The sequence below is a fragment of the Vanellus vanellus genome (assembly GCF_965231255.1).
Source record: "Vanellus vanellus genome assembly, chromosome: 2".
NCBI lineage: Eukaryota > Metazoa > Chordata > Aves > Charadriiformes > Charadriidae > Vanellus > Vanellus vanellus.
In genome coordinates, this window is record NC_138906.1 from 22,373,309 (window position 1) to 22,399,526 (window position 26,218).

Genomic DNA, 26,218 nt, shown 5'->3' on the forward strand with positions numbered 1-26,218 from the left:
ACCACTTCACAAAATTAGTTTCACTATCTTTTACCTTTGTCTGCAAATATGATGCCATCTAAAATAACAATTAAAAAAAAAAACACCACCAAACCTGATGTGCTAAATGATATAATTATCATTTATGCAAAACACAGATTGTGGTTTACCTCAACTGAAAGTAATTGCCCATAAAATTTGTCACTTCTTGTCTTTTGCTGTAGTATCATTTGGTTGCTTAATATTTCATGATCCTAGTTAAATTCCTTCAATTACTTACAAATTCCACCGCGAGTCAATAAAATTCATGCATGCAACTGACCATTTTATTTTAAAGGCATGTTTTCAAGAATCAAGACCTTAAGGCATGAGCACTGAACATCCCTGCTAATGCTGTATAAATTGCGTGTTACCTAACCTAAATTTAGATGTCATTGTAGGATCTCTATAGTCAACAAAGAAAAATAGTCATGTCTGTAAGATAATTCATCTAATCTAACTCAAACAACTGATTATGAATTATATGAACTTCAGCCTGGAAATGAGTCACTCCACTGATGAAAAAGGGAACTCAGGCAGCCTGCTTAGAAGCTCAAGTTACAGCAGATGACTGTGCTCTTGTGTATTAAATCTTTGGTAGTAGACACTTCTTTGAAGAACTGTGAACTCTTAGTAATGAAGTACAAAAGCAAAGCTAATCCTTTTGTCTGTGGAGCAGTGTCACAGGGCTGCTGAATTAGTCTACTGGATGAAAGCTTAAGAATTTAAGAATAACATTTAACAGTAGGTATATGAATCGTATTATATTGATCACAAAAGATCTAATGAATCTTTATAATAAACCAAGTAATTAAATGGAGCAAAATTTAAACTATTTTAAGTCATATTATTCCCAACAGCTATGCCTAGGCGAACAAGATACAGAGCTATAGAAGCAGATCTGTAGAGCAAAACAGCTGCTGCTGAGGACCTGATGGCATTTGGGGGGCGGGGGGGACAGTGGAGGAAAGAGGACTGAAGTGGTATAGACTGATCATGTGGGATGAATGATCACTAGTAGTTAGAATATATTTGATGTCCTCCTAGAGCTCATCTTTCAACTTCTTTTCTAATGAAAGGAGCCTCGTTCATATGCTTAAGCTCACTCTACAACGCAACCCGAATCATAATAAACAGGAATAACTGAGAGATTTGCTTCAGAAGCACACTGATGAGCTAAACCAAACATTAACCAAGCTCAGATGAAACCAAATGCCTACCAAGTACAGCCATCTGCACTGGCACTAATCCATATTTCAGGTTGGAAAAACACTACTGCCCCACAGGCTTTTTCATAAAATTTAATTTACTACATCTCATAAAACACCCTTTCTACCTCGAGGAGCCTTGCCCCACTCAATCTAACCAGAGCTGCCTCAGAGACCTTCCTCTGACACAGTGATAACCTCAAGCATCATGAGGCAATCCCCAGCAGTTTCTGAACAGGTTGAAGGAGTGCTACCACCCATTACCTCTCCAGCACTGTTGCGGTTTATTTTGCTCTTATATACTTGTAGTAAGAAAATATTACTAGAGACATAATACTTAAAGAAAACTCTGAGCGTAGATCACTCACTCAGTATCTAATGGAATACTTTCTAAACATTTGACAAATCAGTATATCTGTTAAAATGTGTACTTGACTTATTTTACGACACCGACATCATGCAAGTAGCTAAAAAGAGCCCTCTACAAAGCAAACAAAACCAAGGCACAGATCTCTCAATAGTAATTTACCAGCTTTATGAGGCACAGTTTATATTTCAGCAGCACTGGCTTTGTCTAAAAGTTGCTAATTAGACTTGGTGAGGGAAGAGTGTGGCCAGTAGGTCGAAGGAGGTCATTCTCCCCCTCTACTCTGCACTGGTGAGGCCACAACTGGAATACTGTGTCCAGTTTTGGGCTCCCCAGTTCAAGAGGGACAGGGAACTGCTGGAGCAAGTCCAGCGAAGGGCAACTAAGATGATTAAGGGCTTGGAGCATCTCCCTTATGAGGAAGGGCTGAGAGAGCTGGGACTCTTTAGCCTGGAGAAGAGAAGGCTGAGGGGAGACCTTATTATGGCATACAAGTATCTAAAGGGTGGGTTGAAGGAGGATGGAGCCAGGCTCTTGTCAATGGTTCCAAGTGACAGGACGAGGGGCAACGGGCACAAGTTAGAACACAGGAAGTTCCGTTCAAATACACGGAAACACTTCTTTACGGTGAGGGTGACAGAGCACTGGCACAGGCTGCCCAGGGAGGTTGTGGAGTCCCCTTCCCTGGAGATTTTCAAGACCCGCCTGGATGCAGTCCTGAGTAACGTGCTCTGGGCAATCCTGCTTTAGGGGAGTCAGGGGAGTTGGACTAGATGACCTCTAGAGGTCCCTTCCAACTCTGAAAACTCCATGATTCTGTGATTCCGTATTGTCATGTGACATAGTCCCATTAACATTCTAGAGTTTCAGGACTATTAGAGATTAGGGACTAGATTCTTTCAACATGGTGCAGAAAGATTTCATTGACTAATATATGATGAGTCTTGGCGCACATCGCAAACAACATCTACAGTCAGAGCTTGCAATCAAGGCCTACTGCTACAAGGTACTACGGAGAGGTCTTGAAGCTGCACAGTTTTCATGTTTTTTAAACACAATTGCCATGTCTGGGCAAAACTGCCCGTTTCTTGTTTTCTGAGCTTTGGTCTATCATGCTTTGCCCGGCTAAACCCTTCCCCAAGCTTCTGAGTTTGATGTTTTCAACCTATGGTTCTATGGTTCAGCCGTGGGGAAACAACTCTTCTCTGGTGGCTGCAAGGAATTAAAAAAGAATTTCACAAAGAGTGGAAATATGTGCTTCCTATCCTGTTCTCTTCAGAGGTAGCCTGCCTCATGGAAGAGCTGTGAAAGAAGAACTAACATTTTTCAGTTAGGTGTATTTTCTGCAAGTGCTGTATTCTGTATTTTTACTTTATTAAATATAAGGCAGAGGCAGCACCAATAAAACAATCCTCAAATTCTCCAAAACATAGTGGAGATTTAAAGTGGCACACCTATTTCAAAACTAAAAGAAAGAAAAAAAAAAGGAAAAAAAAGAAGCAAAAACTAGTCTAATTCCTGACACTGTTATTGAAAATACTATTGAATAAAACACTCCCAGACCTAACAAAGAAAGTAATAATTGGCCACCATGCATTTTACAACACAATTAGACATTATGAATTGAGATTAATTTTTTATCTGAGGCAAAATTCATATTGATACAGAAGTTTCACCCCAGTAGTTACCCTTGAGCTCTTAAGGCTCCTTAATACTTTGTTGTAAATCTTCCTGTTAAAAAGCAGTCAGGAAAGTTCTTTAAAAAACAAAAATACTTTTTAAAACTTAAAAATAATAAGTAAAAAAAGCACTTTGGGCAACCATTTTCTTTGTGAGACTGTTTCAGTTCATCTCTTTTCCAATAAGGGATCAGAACGAAGTATTTTAGGCTGTTCCAAAAACTAAATCCCATCAGCCTGTTTGAATAATCTTGCCCCTGATGCTTCAGTCTTTATTGGCTGATGATGTTTCATAGGAAATACAGACAATCTGGAAAATTCAAAAAAGTCATGGGTAAACAGCTTTTAAATATTACAGAAAATAAAAGCCAAAGTATGAGAATCTTTTTCAACAGGGTAATTACAATTTGGTATACTCCTGATTTTTCGTTGCAGAAGATCTGAACTGGTCCATATATAGCTTAGTGACATGTTGTTCCTGGTTTGGAAATCACTGAGAGGTTTAATAAATAGTTTAAAAATAATTTGCAAAACACAGTCCCTTTGCCGTGTACCTTAGCTTCATAGGATATCAGCGTAGCTTTACTTCATGCAACTGTATTCAATGATAATTTGGTAAACTGTACTCATAATCTCAATAAAAATAAGGCAACTGCTCATACTGTACCAGACAGTGCAGATGTGATTGTGTCAGCATTTCCCACAATTGTACTAGAAAAAAGAAAGTCTTTGTACAGTATGTTGTGATCCATTTCTCCAGAGGAGAACCCATTTGATATGAAATGCCATTCTTTGAATCCAATACTACAGATGCTGTTTCATGATATCTCTTGTAAAACCAAAACTGTACAGTACTCAGATTAAAATTATTTGCTAAGATACTTGACAATTCTTGAAATATCAAAAGAGGTAGGTCTCTCATATCCCAAAGGTATTACACCTGATGTATTTTTTCAGCCTTAATACATTCTTTTCATATGGAAAGCAGGAGTATTTTATTCTGCTTTTAAAGAAAGCTGCTTTCTGAGTTATTTTAAGAAATTCACTAACAGCTTTTTTTATTTTTATCATATGATTTCAAATTAAATAATAATAATTTAAAATCCTTAAAAGCCAAGGACTAGAATTAAATTTCTACCTTCTTGTTTGCTTTCCTAGCTGATGAGCTGCCAGAAGTATTCAAGTAATAGCAATTCACAGAGGGCACAGTTATTTATGATAATTATATTAAAGAAAACTACCATACTTACTGCAAATAGCAGGGCTCTCATCTGAGTTATCTGCACAGTCATTTACAAAATCACACAAATGATCTTTTGGGATGCAGTACTTGTTGGCACATGGGAATTCCTCTGATGTGCAAGGTCTGCCTGGGATGAGCAAAGGGGAACAATCTTCAAAGGTAATATCATCCACTGCCACGTCTCCCATGTAACTGACACCACGTTTTGCCCTGAAAACAACCTAATAAAAATGACAGAGCTATTACAGTAAGACACTGTTAAGATACATAAAAGCTTATACATGCACCATGAAGAGAACAGAGTCTATGATGGTCCTTGCAAGTTCTGAAATATGAAGTGGTCAGTTTTTACCGTCATAGAACATTCCTATGAAAGTTTGTATTACTGCTTCAACAGATCTGTCACAATAGTTGTTGAAGGACCATGTTCTAACGTCAACCAAGTACAAAAAAAAAAAAGGGGGGAGAAAGAAAATGAGCAACACAAATGGATACTAGTCCCCACTTCTCCTGAATTAATAGCCAGCCTTCCACCTACTTCTGCAAAGTAAGCATGAAAAAGACTAGTCTGAGTCATTCATCAGTTTTTCCTGTTAATGTAAAAAGAATGTTACATTTCCATTAAAAACCATCCAAGACAGAAGTACCAGGGGATATAACACATTTTTAAATATGTTCCTGGCTGTCTCTGTTTTTTTTATAACAACTAAGCATGGCATACCCATGACTAAGTATCTCTAAGAGGCTTAGGAATCAGCTCATATTTCAAAGCGAACATCATTCTCAAAATTCTTTTTTCATAAACCAGATGTAATACTACTACACACTAAGGAGAAGGAAGTGGAATAATTTAACCTGAATTGGATTCAAGGATAGAAGGGATTCTCAGTCTTAAAAACGGATATCAGTCTGAGACTGAAGGGGAGCGAGTAATTTCTAAAACCTTGTGTCCAGCTCAGACAACTGATCAGCCAGCTAAAAAAATGGCTTTTGCTATTCAGAAGGCGAGGTATACTACGTGCATGGGGCAAAAAGGGAAATAAGGAGGTGAAGAATGCGTAATATAAAAGTACCTAAAGCCAGCTGTCTAAAGAGCGCATAGCGTAGGAATATATACCTGAAAATTTGAACGGATTCCTAAGAACACTTCTGCTCTATTCCACTGAGGACCTTGGCTGCCACTTTGAGTCCACAGTTTAGAAGTCTCGTTGCCGGTTTTACAGAGTACCTAAAAAGGAAATAAATCTAGGTCACAAAAAAATCTTTCCATTACCAAGTCACTTTAGGTTCCTTAATTATATACAAACGTATGAGAGTATCTTGTGTAACTTATCTCTACCACCATTAAGTATCACAGAATCATAGAATTCTAGAGTTGGAAGGGATGCATAAGGATCATCGAGTCCAACTCCCTACTCCTCACAGGACTACTTAAAATGAAACTATATGGCTGAGAGCATCATCCAGACACTGCTTGAACTCTGACAGGCTTGGTGCCATGACCGCGTCCCTGGGGGGCCTCTTCCGGTGACTGACCTTTTCCTAATGTCTTACATGACGCAAAAGGATTTGCCAGTGTAAATGACTATTGTAAGAAAATAATGCTTTAAGATTTTCTGATCTCCTCATAAACACAATCAGAATCTTGCCTGGACTAACTTGTCCCATTAATTTCTCCAGAGTGGCTAGCTGCAAATAAACATTGCTCATTAATGGTTGGGATTTATTTGAAAAACATGGGAAAAGCATTAACAACAAGAGCTACTGAAAAACATATTAGTTTTTCCTTCTACAAACAAAAACTTGCTCGTTTCTTCTAAAGACCAAATTTCATCTGTTTGAGCAGTGGAAGACTCATGAATACCCTTACCCCTGTGAACAGTCATTGAATTGGGGAAAGCTGGCACTTTTCAGCATGGACACAAAGTCCTAAATACGCTTTGCTATAACCTCTTGGGCAACCAAATTCAACTGAGCTGACAATAACGACAAGATGGGTGTTTGATGAAGTGTGTCAAGCTGTGTTTCCAGCCAGTACTCGCAGAGCTAAATATCAGTTCATCAGTTCCCTGAACCACTTCTGCTTTCGAGGATTTATGGCTACTCTACGTAATCTCCTTAGGACATCCCAGACATTTTTCATCTTAATGGAAAAAGTGGGTTCTTTTGAAAATTTATGCAGTCCCATGAGTGTATATGATATTGCATAACAGGTAAGTTCTGCCAAGCAGATAGAATATCCTCACACTGAAGGCTTTTCATTCCAGAGGAAAAAAATAAACAGGTGTAGTGTATTAAATTGAACAGAAAAACAAAGCGACACCCAGCTTTACACACAAGAACTGCCTGCAGAAGAAATTAGTTTTAAGGGGAAAAAATAAATCGGAGAGAAACAGGGATTAAAGATATTGTTTAAGAGAATAAATGGTGCTGAATAAGAAAAGGTTTTTCTTACGCTTACATACAAAGTATGTGTATATATGAATATAGATATAAATGTGTGTGACTTGACGCATACACACATGCTTTTACATACACTGCAAATTACCTACTGAATTATAAATCCAAGTCCTTCATCAGAAGTCCATATTTTCTATAATATCATGCTAAAAGTTTTAATTTTAGAGTTAAATATGCTCATAAATTTATGTGCTATCAAACTACAAGGCTTCCATGTACCCTAATGCAGTTTGAAGACTTATGCATTTCGGTTACGTTACAATTTATTGAAAAAGCACATCTAACAGTTTGAGTTACCCATGCCAAGTCAGAGTGCAGAAACCAGACAAAATGGTTCCAACAAATATTCAGACCGAGGTTGTACAATAAAGCGACAGCTAATCGATGCTTAAGAAAGCCATTAAAAACACAGGGAGAAAGCCATTCACGCAAACGGCAGGAAAGTCTTCAACAAATCCTACATAATATATGACAGCACAGAGGCAAGCTAACATGCAAAAAATACAAAATTGTGAATTAAATAAAAATGTGGTAGTCTTAGGGGAAGAGATGGATAAAAGGCCTTTAGTGATTTTAAGGCACAGAAAAATTCATATTTATATAATACTTAGAACCTTCAGAAAAAAATGAGAAATTACCTAAACAATTTTATATTCTGAATTATTCCAGAGTAAGCGCAAAGAAGTCTCAAAGTAAATTGATCTGAGTCTTAAAATTGAGGACAAATCATCTTTATACTCTGATTTCCCACTAACCCTGATGAATTAAAATTTGACTACTTGCCAAGCAGCCTAGAAAGATCTTTAATTAGTTGGGAGAAATTCTGTGGTATGTTTAAAAATTGTTTAAGAAAAATTCAAGAAAACACAAAACATACTTCTTCTGAATGTCTGGTAATTTACATGCATGGGATGAAGGACACCACATCTTAGATTTCAGTGCTAATGTGAACATACATTTTAAATTCATCTTCAAACCAGTTGAATTCTACCAGCTTTTTGTTATGGTTGTCTTTTGTTATTCAGAGTAACCAAGCTAGGGAGAATTTATTTGTACAATTAAATTCACATACCGGCTACACCCAATTTGATACAGGTGACTCTGTAACTTATCCTCAGTATTTTTTTTCAATCCATTTCTGATGCTGTAGATATTGTGTAATATTCATGGGAAATCCCATTATAGCTACCCAGATGTGCGGCGAAAAAAAATGTTGAGAACAATGTTTCTGTTTCATTCATTCACTTTGCAGTGAGGCATTTGATATACAAGCTGCTGAACAAGTTACATTTCCTTTACGGAAGCCCTTTTATTTTTACTGGAGTGAAGAAAAGGGTATGGGGAAGCAAGTTTGTTACTGTTGTGTCCTAGAAATAGTTCAATGCTGCTTACATTAATACAATTAACCTCTGAAAGACAAATGTTAAACTTTCAGAGGAATAAGCTGTTTCTGTAAAATTTGACAGCAAATTTTAATACAATTACTTTTTTTTTTTTTTTCATGCTCCCACATTCAACCGAAGACCTCGATGTCCAAATATCTGTTGATGCTTTTCAGTGCCAAAGGGTATTGAGCAATACAAGGCTTTTTCTTGTATGGAAGTTCCAACCATGGTATATCTATAAAGGTGATAATTTTCGGTTGTTGTAGAAAGTTACATTTTCCCCAGTTTACTCGAGCTAATGCTTCCTGCAGATCATAACATATTGAGAGCAGAGGATTGTCATTAATTGTTCCTTTTCATTTATTAGCAGCCTAGGCTTTAATGAAACTAAATGACAAGGTATGAATTTTGTCACAGCAATTTCAGGCAGTAAAAAAACCCAACTCAAAACAAAGAACACCTCCGTACCTCCAGAGAACCTATTGTTGAACCATTCATGTGGTTCCAAAATACAATTTTGCATTTGGGACCCGTACGGGAGATGACTGGGGTAGCAATGTCAGCGGTGTGACCAAATTCTCCATTCGAGCTGTCTGCAAACAAATACCAGCCTTCTTCCGTATACCTGCTCAGAGAGAAAGGTTTTTCTTTATTAAAACAAGACATTTAATCATAATTAAGTTTGAGTTAATGTTAAAATGGTAATATTCCCTTATACAGATCTTATACATCTTCTCTCTTGGTATCCGGATGCCTTTTAGTTTATCAGTGTGTAGCCACAATCCTCAAAAGCCCTTCGAAAGGCTGCTAGTATTTTTATATCAGAGACTGGCAAAATAAAATACAGAGGTCGTATAGGTTAGGGCTGGAGGGCCTCTGGGTTCCACCCCCCTTTCCTCAGGGAAATCAGAGGGTTTAATCCCGACAAAGTGTAGAAGTGAGGGGAGCACTTTTACTACTTAATCAGCCACGGTTCAATCCTGAAATCATTACACATTTCTCAGGGGTTTCCCAAAACCTTACCTCGCATGCAAGAATGAGAGAATCATTGTATTTATCGATATTGGTAAGGATTTATATGTAAAATATCTGCAAATGTCAAAAGGCACAGAAGTGGATTCTTCTCACAATTTCTCTTTTGCTAGGAAAGATGATTCTGAGCTCTAAACTATTAACGCATTTGTTTCATTTAAGGTGAAGTACCAAAAGATCCTGTAGAATGAAGGAACTTATGCAGGAAAAGATAACATTCTGCAGATAGTTTCTTACATGTTAATTGGAGAACATGAAGTTCATATGATTCATAATTGAACTGTGAAAAAAAATTACATAAAAGATCAGTAGTGTGTGGGATGGGTTACCTATGCACATATTTTTAGGTTGAAATTAATTACCCATGATCAGAGTTAACAATTCTAGCTCCACCCATAAAGTAGAATTAGCTACTCAGCAGAATTATAATCTTCCTTTCTCATAAAAGAAATGGCCAGGAGTTTATAGTCAAGTTTTCTCTTTCTAAGCCACATACAAGCAGATAATCTTGAATGAGGAAAAATATGTTTTTAAAATATATCTCAAAATGTGGGGTAACCTTCATTTGGTGTAGGTCAGACATGTTACAAGTAAGATCACTGGGGACTGCTGATAAAGCCAAGAGGGACCAAAGTCAGTCTGGTGGGATTCTAGAGGAAGAGTAATGATCTGGGGAAATTTGAATCTTCTCCACAATCTTATTTTTCTTTTCATTCAGCAGCAGATGAAAGAGGTGTTGCTGAAGCTTTTATTTTATCGCTATATCTTGGCAATTCAGACATCTTTATAATTACTGCATGCATTTACATCATCCTTGAGACAGTAGCACAAATATGTGGAAGTGAACTATTGCGGAAAATAAGGACAAAATAGAGTAACACATATGCAAGACTTAGGGCACTTAGGTAAAAATAATCCCAAAAGAAAATATAATAAAACATTTTTATTTTAAAACAGCTTCTCCTAATAAACTGCATGTACTATAAGTGATAATTGAAAACTTTGAAAACTAGGTAGTTACAGATGTTTCAAGCAAGTCTGCATTTGAAATATTCATTTATTTCCCTTTTTTCTGCTGAGGAAAGCTGTTATTTTAACGCAGCAATTTTTGTTTTCTTTTTTTCCTTGGTGCTGAGTATTCTACCAGAGTCTTGCCTGGAGGTGAAATAATATCCAGTTCTCTTAAGGTCTGCAGAAACATTTAAAAATTCAGAGTTTACTCTGCTTCTGGGAACTCATGCCTTCAGCGGTCCAAGAGTGTCAGCACTGTATTTACAATAGTCTTCAAGGGGGCCGTAAGAAGCAGAGTGATAAAGAGCTCTGAAAAGCAATAGCACTTACAGCTCTCATACTTCCCAGAGTACTCAGTACTATGTCCAGGCCTCCCAGTCAGGTTAGTTTGAGACAGTGGCAGGGTACAATCAGTACTGTGATGAAACCCAAACATCCATCTCTTATTTGTTGTCTTCTGTCAGATATGTCTTTGTCCTGAAGGGAGACCAAAATCACATCTCTACCTAGATACTACCGGTCCCATAGAACATCCTAAGGCGGCAGGCGCCATTGCAATTTTTTTTGCCCTTAAGTGTTTGCTATAATGTCCCATTTAAAATTAGTGAACCGGATTGAAGTCCCCTGTATGATACTCTTCACTGAGCCCTAGCCATTAAACGTAGTGCAGTACGTAATTACAAGAATATTAAGAATGTGTGGGAAAGTAAGGGGAAATGGAAGGATCAGAAAGGGCTGGATAAGTGTGAGTAGAGCATTCTTGTTCACCTTCACTCCTATCGTGGAAATTTTTACACTTAGGACTACAAGACTGATATATTTGTGACCTATCCATGTTGTTGTTTAAAAGGAAAGCTTTCTTCTACTCTCTGTAGCAGCACCATGTTTGCTCACAGAGCAAAGCAATCTCTCTGCCTTGAATTCTTTAAGCGGTCTGGTATAGCAGCCTGTGTGGAATTTACAGGTAGATGTACATTGCATAGGGGGAAGAGATTGCTCAAAGTAATAAGAAATCATTCCATTTGCGTATAGTTTACATGCTGGAGTACCTGCACCTTCTGTAAATACATCTTTTGTAGCAGAGCCAGTTAATGTACATGCAATCATCTGTTCAGTTTGTCAAGCTGTGACTTTTAAAGTAAAATGTTTCTTAGACACCCTACACGTATTTTAAACCAAGTAAGTAATACACAGTCACAAGGTATTCCAAAACTTTCCATAAACTTATATTATCAGTCTTTCTTACTCTGCTCAGAAGTTGTTCTCCTCCTAACCCACCATCTTTGTTCTTTGAGTGATCTTCAGCCAAGGGAGCAGTTTCTTCATTGTCTGAGTTGATCATCTGACCCCTCTTTGAATTCTTTTGTTTCCTATTCCACTAGTGCACTCCCCTGCTTTTTTTTTCTTTGTTCTTTTTTCTTTTTTTCTTTTTTCTTTTTTTTTCTTTCCAAATGACTCCTCAAGAAGTTGATGATAACAAGTGTAAAACAAGATGTTTTTCAACATGTATAAGAGTGAATAAATCTGCCTTTCAATGTAGATCTTATGTAAGTGCTGAAACTCAGCAGAATACGTGCAGGCTCCCCTGCCAGCAGCTGCAAGGTCTCAGGTTCATTTGGAAAATTATCCCATGGAAAACTTCTTAGTTGGCAACTACAATATATGTCATTAAAATCTTGATATCTACCCTTTGAAAGTAATTAATTTTACCTCTGTACTGCAAACATTACCTATATAGAGACATTCCTGTGCCAGTGCAATAATGCTAATTAATTTCAGAGGGAAATTCACAACATTTTAATGGATATAAAAAATTCAACATAAGCAACTGAGCCACATAGCCACACTTGACTTTGTTAATAGCTTAATATTTCAACTGTCTTTTAAAATGTAGCAAAGAATGGGCATACATAAAAGAATCTTCACTGTATTTCCCCCTTCAAAGCGTTCAGAATAACACAGGGAACTGAATATAGTAAATGGGAATTAGTATTGAGGGAAAGATTAGGTGTGTTAAAAAAAGTTGGAGACCTATCAAAAAAATCAGGCTGAGCTTAAATTTGTGAGTTTTATCAAGTAGTCTCATGCTGTGAATTACTCATTTCAGAGTAGCAATTGTTTATTGTTTTAATGTCTGAAAATGTATAAAAAATTTATCAGCCGAACTTTCCCCATACAGAAAGTTCAAACTCTGATGTAATTAATTGTTGGACATCTCTCAATTTTTAAAGTGTTAATTCATCTATGTACCTTCTACAAATTGTTTGAGAATCCCTGACTAAGCACTTAAATGGACTTATAAAACACCCTTTACTCTTTGATTTTCATTTAGAATGAAAACTAAATCTGGTTAGAAAACAAACAACTCCATTTCATTAAAGAGTTCTGATTTCCTTCTAAATCCTTCTAAAAACAAACAAAACGCAAACCAGAGAGGGAAATTTCAGTTTCCTTAGAGGGATAAGCATCCCAATGATTAGCACACCATACTGAAATTTGAAGTTCAAAAAGCAGCAGCTCACACATTCCTTTCCATTTTTCCTGGATATATATATGCCCATAAACAATGTGCAGCATTTATATACCAAATCAGAGTCCCATAGACATGTTGGACCTATTACTCACTTAAAGCATTATTTTTCAGCTCTCCTGCTGTGGCCAGCAGAAGTAGGGAGGTACTTGTGCCCCTGTACTCAGCACTGGTGAGGCCACACCTCGAGTATTGTGTCCAGTTTTGGGCACCTCAATACAAGAGAGGTATCGAGGTGCTGGAGCGAGTGCAGAGGAGGGCAACGAAGCTGGTGAAGGGCCTAGCAAACAAATCCTATGAAGAGCGGTTGAAGGAGCTGGGCCTGTTTAGTTTGAGGAGGAGGAGGCCGAGAGGAGACCTCATCACTCTCTACAACTATTTGAAAGGACACTGTAGAGAGGTCGGTGCTGGTCTCTTCTCACAGGTAATTAATGACAGAACAAGAGGGAATGGCTTCAAGCTCCAACAGGGTGGATTTGAACTGAACATTAGGAAAGAATTTTTCACAGAAAGAGTGGTCGGGCATTGGAATAGACTGCCCAGGGAGGTGGTTGAGTCACCATCCCCGGATGTGTTTAGGAGACATTTAGATGTGGTGTTGGGGGATATGGTGTAGGGGAGAACTTTGTAGAGTAGGGTAGATGGTTGGACTCGATGATCCCAAGGGTCTCTTCCAACCTAGACAATTCTATGATTCCCACACCTTCTGTCCAGGATCTGCCAATTCAGTGACCTTTCTGTAGAGTACGTCTCTGCATAGAGGGAAACCCCAGCCTTGTGGTCCAGGTAGGGCACTAGATGACCTCCAAGAGCATTCTCTTGACCAAAGGGGAAGGATTGTGGGACATATCAGGAAAATGTGGGCCATCAAAGCTTAAGTTGATGGTTTGAATCGGACAAGGTCATGGCTTCAGCTTGCATTTATCACATCCCACGCATCCTTTATCAGGGTAGCAGGGCTGGAGGAGCTCAATCTCTGTTTATTCCCTTTCCTCCAAGAGCATAGGTAACCAGCTGACAAAAGTTTTCCAAAGTTAATATATTTGCAGGAGAATTTTAGGTTTACATTAGCTAAGATTTCCTAGTTAGAAAATATTTCTGCAAAAGATTTGTGAGAAATTTTTTTAGATTATAATTTCATTAGCTAAAAGAGAGTTAAATTCTCCCCCTTTTCTTTCTAACAAGAATATTTATCATGGAATTATGGAATCATGGAGTTTTCAGAGTTGGAAGGGACATCTAGAGATCATCTAGTCCAACTCCCCTGACTCCCCTATAGCAGGATTGCCCAGAGCACATTACTCAGGACTGCATCCAGGCGGGTCTTGAAAATCTCCACAGAAGGGGACTCCACAACCTCCCTGGGCAGCCTGTGCCAGTGCTCTGTCACCCTCACCGTAAAGAAGTTTTTCCGTGTATTTGAACGGAACTTCCTGTGTTCTAACTTGTGCCCATCGCCCCTTGTCCTGTCACTGGGAACCACTGAAAAGAGCCTGGCTCCATCCTCCTTCAACCCACCCTTTAGATACTTGTACGCCATAATAAGGTCTCCCCTCAGCCTTCTCTTCTCCAGGCTAAAGAGTCCCAGCTCTCTCAGCCTTTCCTCATAGGGGAGATGCTCCAAGCCCTCAATCATCTTAGTTGCCCTTCGCTGGACTCGCTCCAGCAGTTCCCTGTCCCTCTTGAACTGGGGAGCCCAAAATTGGACACAGTATTCCAGTTGTGGCCTCACCAGTGCAGAGTAGAGGGGGAGAATGACCTCCCTCGACCTACTGGCCACACTCTTCCCTATGCAGCCCAGGATTCCATTGGCCTTTTTGGCGACAAGGGCACATTGCTGGGCCATGGATAATTTACTGTCTACCACAACCCCCAGATCCTTCTCCTCCAAGCTACTTCCCAGCAGGTCAGCCCCTAACCTGTACTGGTGCCTAGCATTCTTCCTCCCCAGGTGCAGGACCTTGCACTTGCTTTTATTGAACCTCATTAGGTTCTTCTCTGCCCAGCTCTCCAGCCTGTCCAGGTCATGCTGGATGGCAGCACGGCCCTCTGGGGTGTCAGCCATCCCACCCAGTTTGGTATCATCAGTAAACTTGCTGAGGATACACTCTGTCCCCTCATCCAGGTCATTGATGAATATATTGAACAAAATTGGACCGAGTATTGACCCCTGGGGGACACCACTGGTTACAGGCCTCCAACTAGACTCTGTGCCGCTGATCACAACCCTCTGAGTTCTGTCCTGCAGCCAACTCTCAATCCACCTCGCTGTTGTTTCACCTAGCCCATACTTCCTCAGCTTCCTAATGAGGATGTTATGGGAGACAGTGTCAAAAGCCTTGCTAAAGTCAAGGTAGATGACATCCACGACTCTCCCCTCATCCAGCCAACCAGTTATAACATCATAGAAAGCTATCACATTGGTCAAGCACGATTTACCCTTGGTAAATCCATGTTGACCACTTCCAAATACTTCCTGTTCCTCAACGTGTTTGGAGATGACATCCAGAATGAGTCGCTCCATTACCTTCCCAGGGACAGAGGTGAGACTAACTGGTCTGTAGTTCCCTGGGTCCTCCTTCTTGCCTTTTTTGAAGATCGGAGTGATGTCAGCCTTCCTCCAGTCCTCAGGCACCTCTCCTGTTCTCCATGACCGTTCAAAGACGATGGAGAGTGGTCTAGCAATAACATCTGCCAGCTCTCTCAGCACTCGCGGGTGCATGCCATCAGGGCCCATGGACTTGTGAATGTCCAGCTTGGCCAAGTGGTCTCTGACATGGTCCTCCTCAACTGAGGAAAAATCTTCCTCTCTCCAGACCTTCCCCTTTGCCTTCAGAGTATGGGATTCATGAGGGACAGCTTTAGCAGCGAAGACCGAAGAAAAGAAGGCATTCAGTAACTCTGCCTTCTCTGTGTCTTCCACCACTAGGGCACCTGTCTCATTCACCAGTGGGCCTACATTTTCCCTAGTCTTCCTTTTTCTATTGATATACTCAAAGAATCTCTTCTTATTGTCTTTAACTGCAGTGGCCAAGCTGAGTTCTGACTGAGCTTTGGCCCTTCTCATTTTCCCCCTACATAGCTTTGATATATCTTGATAGTCCTCATAAGTTGCCAACCCCCTTTTCCAGAGAATGTAAACCTTCCTTTTTTTCCTGAGGTCCAGCCAAAGTTCTCTATTTAGCCAGGCTGGTCGTCTTCCCCGTCTGCTCGTTTTTCAAGACAAGGGGATGGCCTTCTCCTGCGCTTTTAAGAGCACCTGCTTGAAGTATGCCCAGCCTTCCTGGGCACCTTTGCTCTTCAAAACTGCCTCCCAAGGGACACTTTCGATCATGCTCCTAAACAGGCTAAAGTCTGCCCTTTGGAAGTCCAAGATGGCAGTTCTGCTGGCTGCCCGCCTTACTTGATCAAGAATTGAAAATTCTATCATTTCGTGATCACTCTGCCCAAGGCGACCTCCAACCTTTACATCCCCCACAAGACCTTCTCTGTTAACAAACAGGAGGTCCAGTAGGGCATTTCCCCTAGTTGGTTCCTTCACCAGCTGTGTTAGGAAGTTGTCTTCCACACACTCCAGGAACCTCCGGGACTGCTCCCTCTCTGCTGCATAGTATTTCCAGCAGACGTCTGGGAAGTTGAAGTCCCCCACAAGAATAAGGGCAGATGATCGTGAGACCTCTGCCAGCTGCTTATAGAATACTTCATCGGCTTCTACATTCTGATAGGGAGGTCTATAACAAACTCCCATCACGATGTCTGCCTTATTGGCCTTCCCCTTAATTCTTATCCATACACACTCAACACTGTCATCCACACTGTTAAGTTCCAGACATTCAAAACTGCCCCTAACATAGAGGGCCACCCCACCACCTCTCCTTCCTTGCCTATCCTTTTTGAAGAGTTGGTAGCCATCAATTACAGCACTCCACTTGTGTATGTCCTCCCACCACATTTCTGTGATGGCAACTATAGCATAGTTTCCTTGCTGTACAATGGCCTCCAGCTCCTCCTGTTTATTTCCCATGCTGCGTGCATTAGTATAGATGCACTTCAGCTGGGCTAATTGTCCTGCCACGTTCCTGGGGGGACAAGCCCTAATTTGCACCTGATCATACTCAGACACTACTGTAGCTACCAAATTATCACTACCCCTCATGTCTTTGCTGTCACACAATTCACCATCCCCCACCATCACTGGGACAGGCTGCAAGACCTTGCTAACACTTTTACCCGGAAGCACTGGTACACTTCTCCCAGGCACCACTTTTGTAATCCTGGTTTCATCCCCATCCCCCTTCAAACCTAGTTTAAAGCCCTATAGATGAGCCCTGCTAGCTCTTGTCCCAGGATCTTTCTTCCCCTTCGGGTTAGGCTTCCCCCACCTGTTGCCAGCATGCCTGGTTTCCTGTAGATCAGCCCATGATCAAAAAAGCCAAAGTTCTGCCGGATACACCAGTATCCATTTCTTGTACTATGTCATCAGAGTATAGTAATGGTATTTTCATGCCTTATATATATGACAGAAGATGGTTATAAACTGTGATATATTGACCTTTCCATCATGCTAGCTTAATTTTATGTTGATCCTATTATTTCTTGTTTATAGTGTCAGAAACCACATGATATGAAAGTTCTGGTAAAAATTTAAGTACATATAAAAATAAAAATCTATATTAAAAATCTTCTAAAAGATGCTAACGTTTAATATTTTCTAGCATTGGCAACAAAGGTTGCAATAGAAATATAAAGCATCCAAAACTAATTATTATTACAGCATTTCTAAGGAAACAGGCAAAGATAAAAGGAAAACTTAATCTTTATCTTTGTATGTGTCCATGTAGAGTCCAGTGTAACTTCAATATATTAACTGTAAAATGGGAAAGCCATGTACACATTGAAGCTATACCACTGTTTACTTGCTATTTGGCTTTAAGGTGGGAAACTGCCGAAAGGTGGGTAGAAGCAATATAGGAATATTACAGAAAGAATTATAGAAATATACTTAAAGAGTAAGCATTCTGCTAAAGAAAAAAAAAGAAAAAAAAAAGGCAAACCCTAACAGTTCCCTCAACTGACTGTAGAAATCAACCACGAAAAGATGCTGAAAAATTTCAGAAGTGAAAGAGACCTTAATATTCAAGCGCTCATTCAAGAAGAAATTTATCACCTCCTTTATACTCTGGGTAACAGCTACTCCACGCACTGCCCCGTGATGCCCATTGTTTCAGCCAGAAGGCAACATGTGATGTAGGAAGGAGAGGGTCGTCTGTGGACAGTGGCCAAGGTTTTACTGAAGATGTATAATGACTGAATCTGAAAGAAATGTGGCAGAGCACACTTCTCTAGGAAGCATTAGAAGTCGTATGAGCAGAAAGGAGAATGAGAAAATATTACCTTGCTTCTTTAGTACCTATATTTGCTAGATATTCAGTGTCTGTTCAGTGTCTGCAGCAAGAATAGTTTGACTACTTATCCTTCTGTAGATAATATAGGATGGCTTATTATAGATCATAACATACGAACAGATCTTTTACAGCCCCTGTCTTGCAGTGACTTACACATAACATATTCATTGGCTTCAACAGGGTTCTTTCCTTGAATAAAGGATTGCAGCTGTGAGGATATTATTGCAGGAAAAGTATCTATACGCAAAATTAAAACATCATAAAATGTGTAACTTTCAGTAATCTTAAAGGGCAATAAGAACTATAATAACCTAACTAGTTCTACTATGTATCAGAGAAAGATTTCTCCGTTGAACACTTCTAACCACTGAACTATTAATAGGTTTTAAATAGTCAGTTACTCAAATCTGTATTTAACAACTAGAAAGAAAAAAAAAAGGAAGGTTTTTCTTCAATTAAATTTGAATGTTTCTGTAAACAATTCAAAAAAATGAATTGAAAGCAAACAGTGATCAGGAATTCAGATCTTCACTTATAACAATATGTGATAAATTGAATTTCAAACAGTGGTAATTCCAAAAAGAATAAGTTCTTTTACTATGATTTGAAACATATTTTTTATCTATCAACTTCCCACCTCCATTAACATTTCATTTTAATGTGTAATAAACTCAGAATCAAAAAAAGAAACGATTGTCATGCCATAGCAAAGTAGGTGTACATTTTTTGGATACTGCTTTAAGAAAGTGTTTAACAGAGCTATTTCCTATTGCAGAAGCCATCCTCTAGCTGTGTTTACAGACAACTGGCTGTAAATTGCTGGATGTCAACAGACCTAGTCCTCTGCACAGTGCTAGAGATACAATTTTCTATCCTGAGCATCTAAACTTTGGCACATGGATAAAGGGTTGAGCTTCAATGGATAATTGAAACCGAACAGAAACCGAGGTGCTTAAGAGAGCAAAGCATTAGTGACATACTGAGATGGGTAACTGGATACTGAGATTAGATATGTGCTCCAAAGAAAATCGCCTTAAATGTGAGAAGGAATTCTTGCACTAAATTGAAGTGTGTTATATTTATTATCACACTCTGAGACAAATTTCCAAAAGAAACTTGCTATCTTTGACCATGATACGAGTGTGCCACATAAAGCCTTGAGTATACTTTGATGCCTTGTTTTATATAATAAATATGAATTCCAGAAAGAAAATGTGCTGGCAAAGTTTTACCCACACACAATAATTAAATTCTCCACAGTTTAATCTGTTTTCATTATGAGATTAATCCCATGCTCTGCCATCAAAATATACAGAGAAAAAAAATACTTTGAGTACATTCTCTTTCTTTGTACAAAATAAGGTTTCATTAAGTTATGATTACTTGAAATGGACTAGTTATTTGACATCATCCTGCAAATAATTTCTGACCATTAGCTGATTCTTAAAAATAATTAGTATTTCACGACCATGTATTCAAGTTGGACACGCAAATAATACAAATACTTTTGGTCCCCAAGTGGATGGTGCAAAACTTAGAATTACTTTTTCAGCACTTTTCAACCTCAAACATTTTTTTTTTTCCTAAAAAGAAATTACCATATTTGTTTCAGTTTCATTAAATACACAGTACAGAGATTTCTCTCATAAAAATATTAAATGTACAGTCTTAAGTGTTTAGTTTTTAATGAACATGTTGCTTCAGGTGATACTAATGTGCATTATCTATATTACTGTTGTGACTATGTGCACTTCCAGATTATTTTTCCACACACATTCATCCGAACTTTGCCATTAATGACGTGAGCAGACACCAACAAATGGATTATGACAAAGTCAAAAGATGATATTAACTCGAAGTCTGATAAGAATCCAGACTTCATTACTGAAGGTGGCTCGTTTTTTATAAGTGCTGGTGGGGTCACCTTATATTCAAAGTGGAAATTATGGTCCCAGTTCTAAAGGGACAAGAGAAGGGTGGAAAAATCTTATGCAGAATGTTACAGTGGGATTCTTCTCAGACTGTACTGCAACCACACGTAATCCTCTTTTTAACCGGGTGCAACCACAGGAAATATTAGATATTCTAAGAAAGTGCTTTTTAAGTTGGGGAGGGGAATGAAATTATGTGAATTAATAAGTCTATAAATATAAAAAAAGTAAATCACTTTTTGTTGTTTATTTTTGCCTCATTTCTCTAGATGCCCTCAAATCTTTATTCTAATGAAATCTACACCCATTCAACTCAAGAATCATGAGAACTGCACATATAGAAGCACAATACCCACCAGAGCCTGTGACGGACAGATACACTGTAACATGCTAAATAAACTCTTTTCTGGTTCAATTAAACTGTTAACAGTAATGGAGCAAGAATCAATTCCTTGAGGACTTTGCTGGAAAAACTTACGCTGCTTTGTAACTTAGCATTAACAACTTCATTTTGAGATTGTTATTGAACAAATCTTTGATCCATCTAAGGTGCATCCTACTAAATGTGTGTAATATATGAGATTCATTAAATGTAATGCCCAACTTCCCCTAATACTCCTTGTGTTGAATTTGTCCCATTTTATTCTGCCAATATTTCTTGTAAACTTGTGAAAATGAGCCCTTTAGAGGTTACCAAAATATTTCTTCCCCTATTGGTGCCTTATTAATTTCATACAAGTCAAATGTTAGTAGGTAGGTTGACATATCCCCTTCCTTTCATTTTCCACTGTCATTGGTACTTTCCGTTCTATAGTAATTCCTTTCCATTATCCAAGAATAGTATAAGCACCTTCCTAGAGACGGCTGTGGAACCTACAAGATTTAATGCCATGTGTTTCACTTCACTTTGATAGAGTTCTCAAGCAAGATCAGTAGATATAAACACACATTTTTCTAAAGTACATAATACTATTAAGAACAGGCCTACAGAGTGTAAAAGCATCACATAAAGCCCATACCTTTCCTCCATTTCTGCGTAACTAACTATAGAGCTCTCAGGTACCATTTATACTCTCCAAGTCTAAAATGCTCATTTAAATGCATTGTCATTAATTTCAGTGTCTTCGGGCAATTTCTGTTTAAGGTATAGTAGTTAGCGCAACCTAAACAGAATGAGACAGCAAGTTCAACATAAATATATGGTAGTGAAATATGTCAAACTCTTCAGACACCCATCCATATAAAATGATAAATACAGATTTGGTATATTTAAGCATTTCTTGTGGTGTATTGCAATGAGACTTTGTTTGTGCCTTCAGGTAGGGGTTTCTTCTTCAGAGATTTTTTTATCCTTTTGGTTAGAATAATTCAGACAGCTTTTTGTTAATGTCCATCAGTCCTTTAAAAATCATTCCATATATTATAAACATATTTAAGCTGCTTTTGGGATTGTCTCTACAAAGTAGAGGTTTGGATTACATGATAAAAACTTAGAGATTTGTTTTTAAAGAAATTCATAGGAAAAAAGGTGTATGGTGACTCCATTGCTGTATGTATGCTGTTAATTAATATATCACTTGCTGAAAGTTCAAGAGAAGCAGAAATCTCTTCTATAAGACTTTTGATAAAAAAAAATCAAAGAAGAAATCACATCTAAAGCATCCAGAGTATAACCTGAACAAGGCTTTACAGAAGAAACCAGAATTTTATAAGTGAATCTTAATTACTTCTTGTAGATTCATCTGGCAGTATTATTCAGCTACAGGGAAAAGAATACAAATGACTGTGCAGACTTGGTTGGAGAACAGGCTGGAAAATTGGTGCACATTAACATAAATTCAGTGCTTTAGATGGTTTAGTGATACAGTGTAATCACAGCAGAATAGAGATAAGTGAGGTGCAACCACCCAAGTCCTTGCTTAGAACTACAGGATAATTTTGTGCACTATGCTAAATATCGTACTCCCATAATATGGCAATCGGAACCAGTGCTAGCTAAAATTGGGCTGGAGCAGGCGTATCCACACCAGCTCTAATCACACCTGAACGGCAGCGCTGACACACAGTTTGTAATCAGAGGAAAGTGCACAGTGTTGAACAAACCACAAATCTGACAAAGTATATCGAATCCCATTTTCCTTTTCTCACTAGCTGAGCAGAACGACATTTTGGAAGTAGCAACAACTGCTTAAAAAAACATTACATTTCTTGCTCAGACAAAACATGATCACTGCACACTCCTGTAAGTACCGTTGTGCCTTCCTGCATGGACTGTGCATTTGCAAATTTTGCAAATCTCTAAACCCTCTGAGCTGTAGGCACGTCTTTTAATACTGCACAGATTTATCTTTAGAACTACATAAAGTGCTGCGTCCTTTAAGAACAAGAACTGTACCGTTGCTTTGAGGCTACCTTAAAATAGCAGAAGGCTAAAATTGCAGAACAGCTGATATCGAAAACTAAAACCTAATAAACTTAACTGCAAACAAATGAGCCTTTATAGTTGAACAGTAGAGCACAGATTAGTATCTTATTATCCAGTCTAATCCCCTTTTTCTTTTTTTTTTTTTTCCTTTTTTCTGTCAGCATCATTTTTCTCAAAGAATCTCTGTTCAAACTCTCTCAAGATTTACCAATGGTACTTAAAAGCACTTGCAGCATACCAACCACCACGCAAAGCAAATGGCATCAGAGATGAAAGATTTCATGTTTTGATCATAACACAACAGTCAGTGGCTGTTAGTTGGATTTTCTCCATTGGAGATTTTAGTCTGATGGCTTCTAACTGACACAGGGTTGAGATTAATTCATGGTGTTTCCATGGCTCATCTGAACCTGCCACATCTCATTAGTATTCTGGCATATCTCCGTAAATTCTGTGAGGTTGAAAGCAAAAGGAAACAAAAGGAGTGATTTCCTTCTCAAATAACCAAGCTTGAGGTGAAAAAGCCACCAAAATTTCTAATCACAGTGGGCATTAGTTTTAATTAGCAGTTTTCTGCATTGTGGATTAATATAAAACTGTATGTTACTGTAGAAAACTCCTCAGTGACTACATTTTTACTTGGCATCAAATGTCTAATATCTGTGGTCTTGTTTCTTGCCTTATCATCACCCTGAATATTTACTAGCATGCACAGCGAAACATTTGATTACCTGTGATGGTTTGTTAATACTTTAATGAAGTACTAACTCAAGTTAGTCCATATTTCACAACCACTTAGAGAACAAACATATATTAAGATGCACCTTCTTCAAAAAAGGCTGCAGAGGAAACCCTGTTTTCTGAACCTTGATTATCTGAGTTCTTATTCTCTGAAAAATTCCTAATTAAACAAAAATATAGAATAAATTGTCACAGTAATTTTGGTTTTGTGAACGACCTAGTCAAGACTTTCAACAAGTCTTTAATTACTTGTAGTCATCTGAATATAATAATAAATATTAAAATAACAATACATTAGTTTGATCTTCCTGGGTAGACAGAAAGGCTAAATTTCTGTTATTAGAAAAACATTTGGCTGAATCACTTTTATAAGAAAATATGTGTTTTAAATACCTGCTGGGCTAACTGTAAGCATCTTCCTGTAACTCCTGCATAGCAAGTCACTCTACAGAAGATATCATCTCCATATGAGAGTACGTGCACTTTCGAGACACATGTAGGATAATCCAAGTGAAGAAACTGTCTCTTAGCCTTTGAATGAGTTATCTGCATATAGCACACAGGTGTCCCAAGGGCTATTTCTAAATATCACATGGACAAAGCTATCCCAGTGTGGGAAAAAGGATTTTAAAAGTTTGCTTTTGGATAAAAAGCACAACTTTAATCAAGAAAGTGACTGGAATGAAGAATGAAGTACTGGCATGAAGCTAGTGGGAAGACAAGGCAACCTCAGAAAAGCTCTCCTACAATGGTCAAGGAAGTAGCTGCCTGTGCTGAGGGTGTCAGGAGGACTGAGAGCTCCAGCTGTCTTTTTGGTAGCACAAAGGGCTACTACTGCAGCGGCTGGAGGAAGGGTGGCCTTGGATCCTCTCATCTTCCCATTTGCAACTCTACAGTTTGCCTTTGACTTCCAACTTTGTACCCTTCCACCGAGGCACTAGGAAGCTGCTGTAGCAGTGATTTTCCCTTTGCTGTTTCTATGGGTTGTTTCATGCCCTCGAACCTGGCAAATCTTGAGACATTTCAGTCCTGATGAAAACTATACAGCTGCTGGAAAAGGAGTTATTGGGGGAAATAGGCTGTACTGGAGAGGATCCTCATCTGTGGAACACCCTGTTGCTTCTCTTCCTGTCTGGCCACCGGAGACAGTTTTCCCTCTGTCTCCTTTTCTTTTTTACAAAGAGAAAATCTTACCTTTAGAGTCTATATATCCAGCTACGGATGCTCCAAAGAAAACTGTGCGTATAAGACTGTCTCAACATTCCTTGCACAATACTTTCCAGGTCATAGCTGATCAGGTCTCTGATTCCTTCACACAAGTCCTTAACTGGACTTAGCTATTTTGGAGACCGCCTGATATTTACGATGTACTGAAAAAATGCATTTCAATGTAGATTTTAATGCTCCTTTTATTATCTCTTCTCTGTCAGGCCCAATGGCACAGAACAAGGGTGATTTGTACATGCAGCATAACAGAAATGTTTTGGGGTTTTGGTTATATCAGCTAAGTGAAATGCAGTAAGAAAATAAGAAGTGCCTTCAAGAAGTTAAATTCAACTTTCTCCTTTCCAATGTTTCATGAGTAGTCTCCTGTGGGATTATATTTTTTTTTAACCTACTTTGAAGCTCTTAGGAAGATTTTTAAAACATTTCTTGACTGCTGAAGAAGTTGCTGGGCTTATGTATATTACTTAAAGCCTTTAATTTAACTAATTTTTCCTGTGCTAAAGTCTGATAATGATTGAAAAGCAGACACAAAAGCAAGACAGATGTGTTAAACATATGGTTATCAAGGGAGCTATTTACACAGCAGTGATTATCATATGAGCTTAGAATTTTAGTTCCGCATCCTTTTTTGTTTTGATTCATTAGTTTTCATGACAGATTTGGTTATGAATTATCATATCAATTAAGTGCCTACAAAGTTTTCAAATAACAGTTGTACCCAAATATCATTAATAATGTCAAAGAATTTGCTACATCACTAACCAGTTTCTCTAAAATGGAAATAAATTTATGGAGTTATGCATTTGCTGGTGTCTATTCTCTACACTTGTTTAAGCCTACAAGAATTGATGCTTTCATTATTGCAGCACTCAGAAACCTAACTGCAGTAGAGAATTCCCATTTGCTAAGTGCAGAAACATGCCATGCGAGCTCTACATTCATATACGCATAATGGTCTTGTCAGCGCCCGATGCCAAAGTCGCACAGTCCTTTGCAAAACACGTGCCAGCCTTTCTCCAGCTCCAGCCGAGGACTGTCAGGCTGCCACAGCAGACTCCCATAACGGCTTCTGTTCCTCCAGCCTTGGGCTTATGTACCCGCGTACAAGCTGTTCTCTCCTCCATTTCTGAAGTCATTACTTTCACTTAATTAATGTAGTTACAGCGTCAAAGACTCACACCTCCACCTTACAATTTGGCAGCCTACATGTGGCTAGCCTAAATACATATTCTGTGGGAAGTAGATGGTTTGAATCTCCAAATATTCACAGGTATTTCTGAGGAAAGAACCCATTGTAAGCTGCACTGTCACCCGCTCTTGCATCAGGATGATCCTGCATGTTTTATTTTAATTAGCAAACACACAGGATTACAGTATTACAGTATGGAAATTTGGGGGAAATGGATGAGAAAATAAACCAAAATATTGCAGGTTTTTAATTCAACAAAACGGTTGCTCTGCATCTCCTGCTGTAATTTGGGAGCATCACGCTCCTGTTCTCTTCTACAGACCAGTAAATAAAGGGAATAGGGAAACAGTACAATCAAATTACATCT

At 38.6% G+C, this 26,218-nt stretch overlaps 1 protein-coding gene across 1 annotated transcript in view; it reads right to left on the reverse strand.

Annotated features, from left to right (window-relative positions):
• The window catches only part of MALRD1 (MAM and LDL receptor class A domain containing 1), a gene marked incomplete at both ends in the record, with an annotated part of 280,930 nt that overhangs the window by 159,211 nt on the left and 95,501 nt on the right, over positions 1–26,218 (reverse strand). The window contains 3 exons of the mRNA XM_082479776.1: positions 4,523–4,736; positions 5,633–5,743; positions 8,829–8,985. Coding sequence (XP_082335902.1) covers positions 4,523–4,736; positions 5,633–5,743; positions 8,829–8,985 — 482 coding nt within the window. The remainder of the gene's footprint in view (positions 1–4,522; positions 4,737–5,632; positions 5,744–8,828; positions 8,986–26,218) is intronic.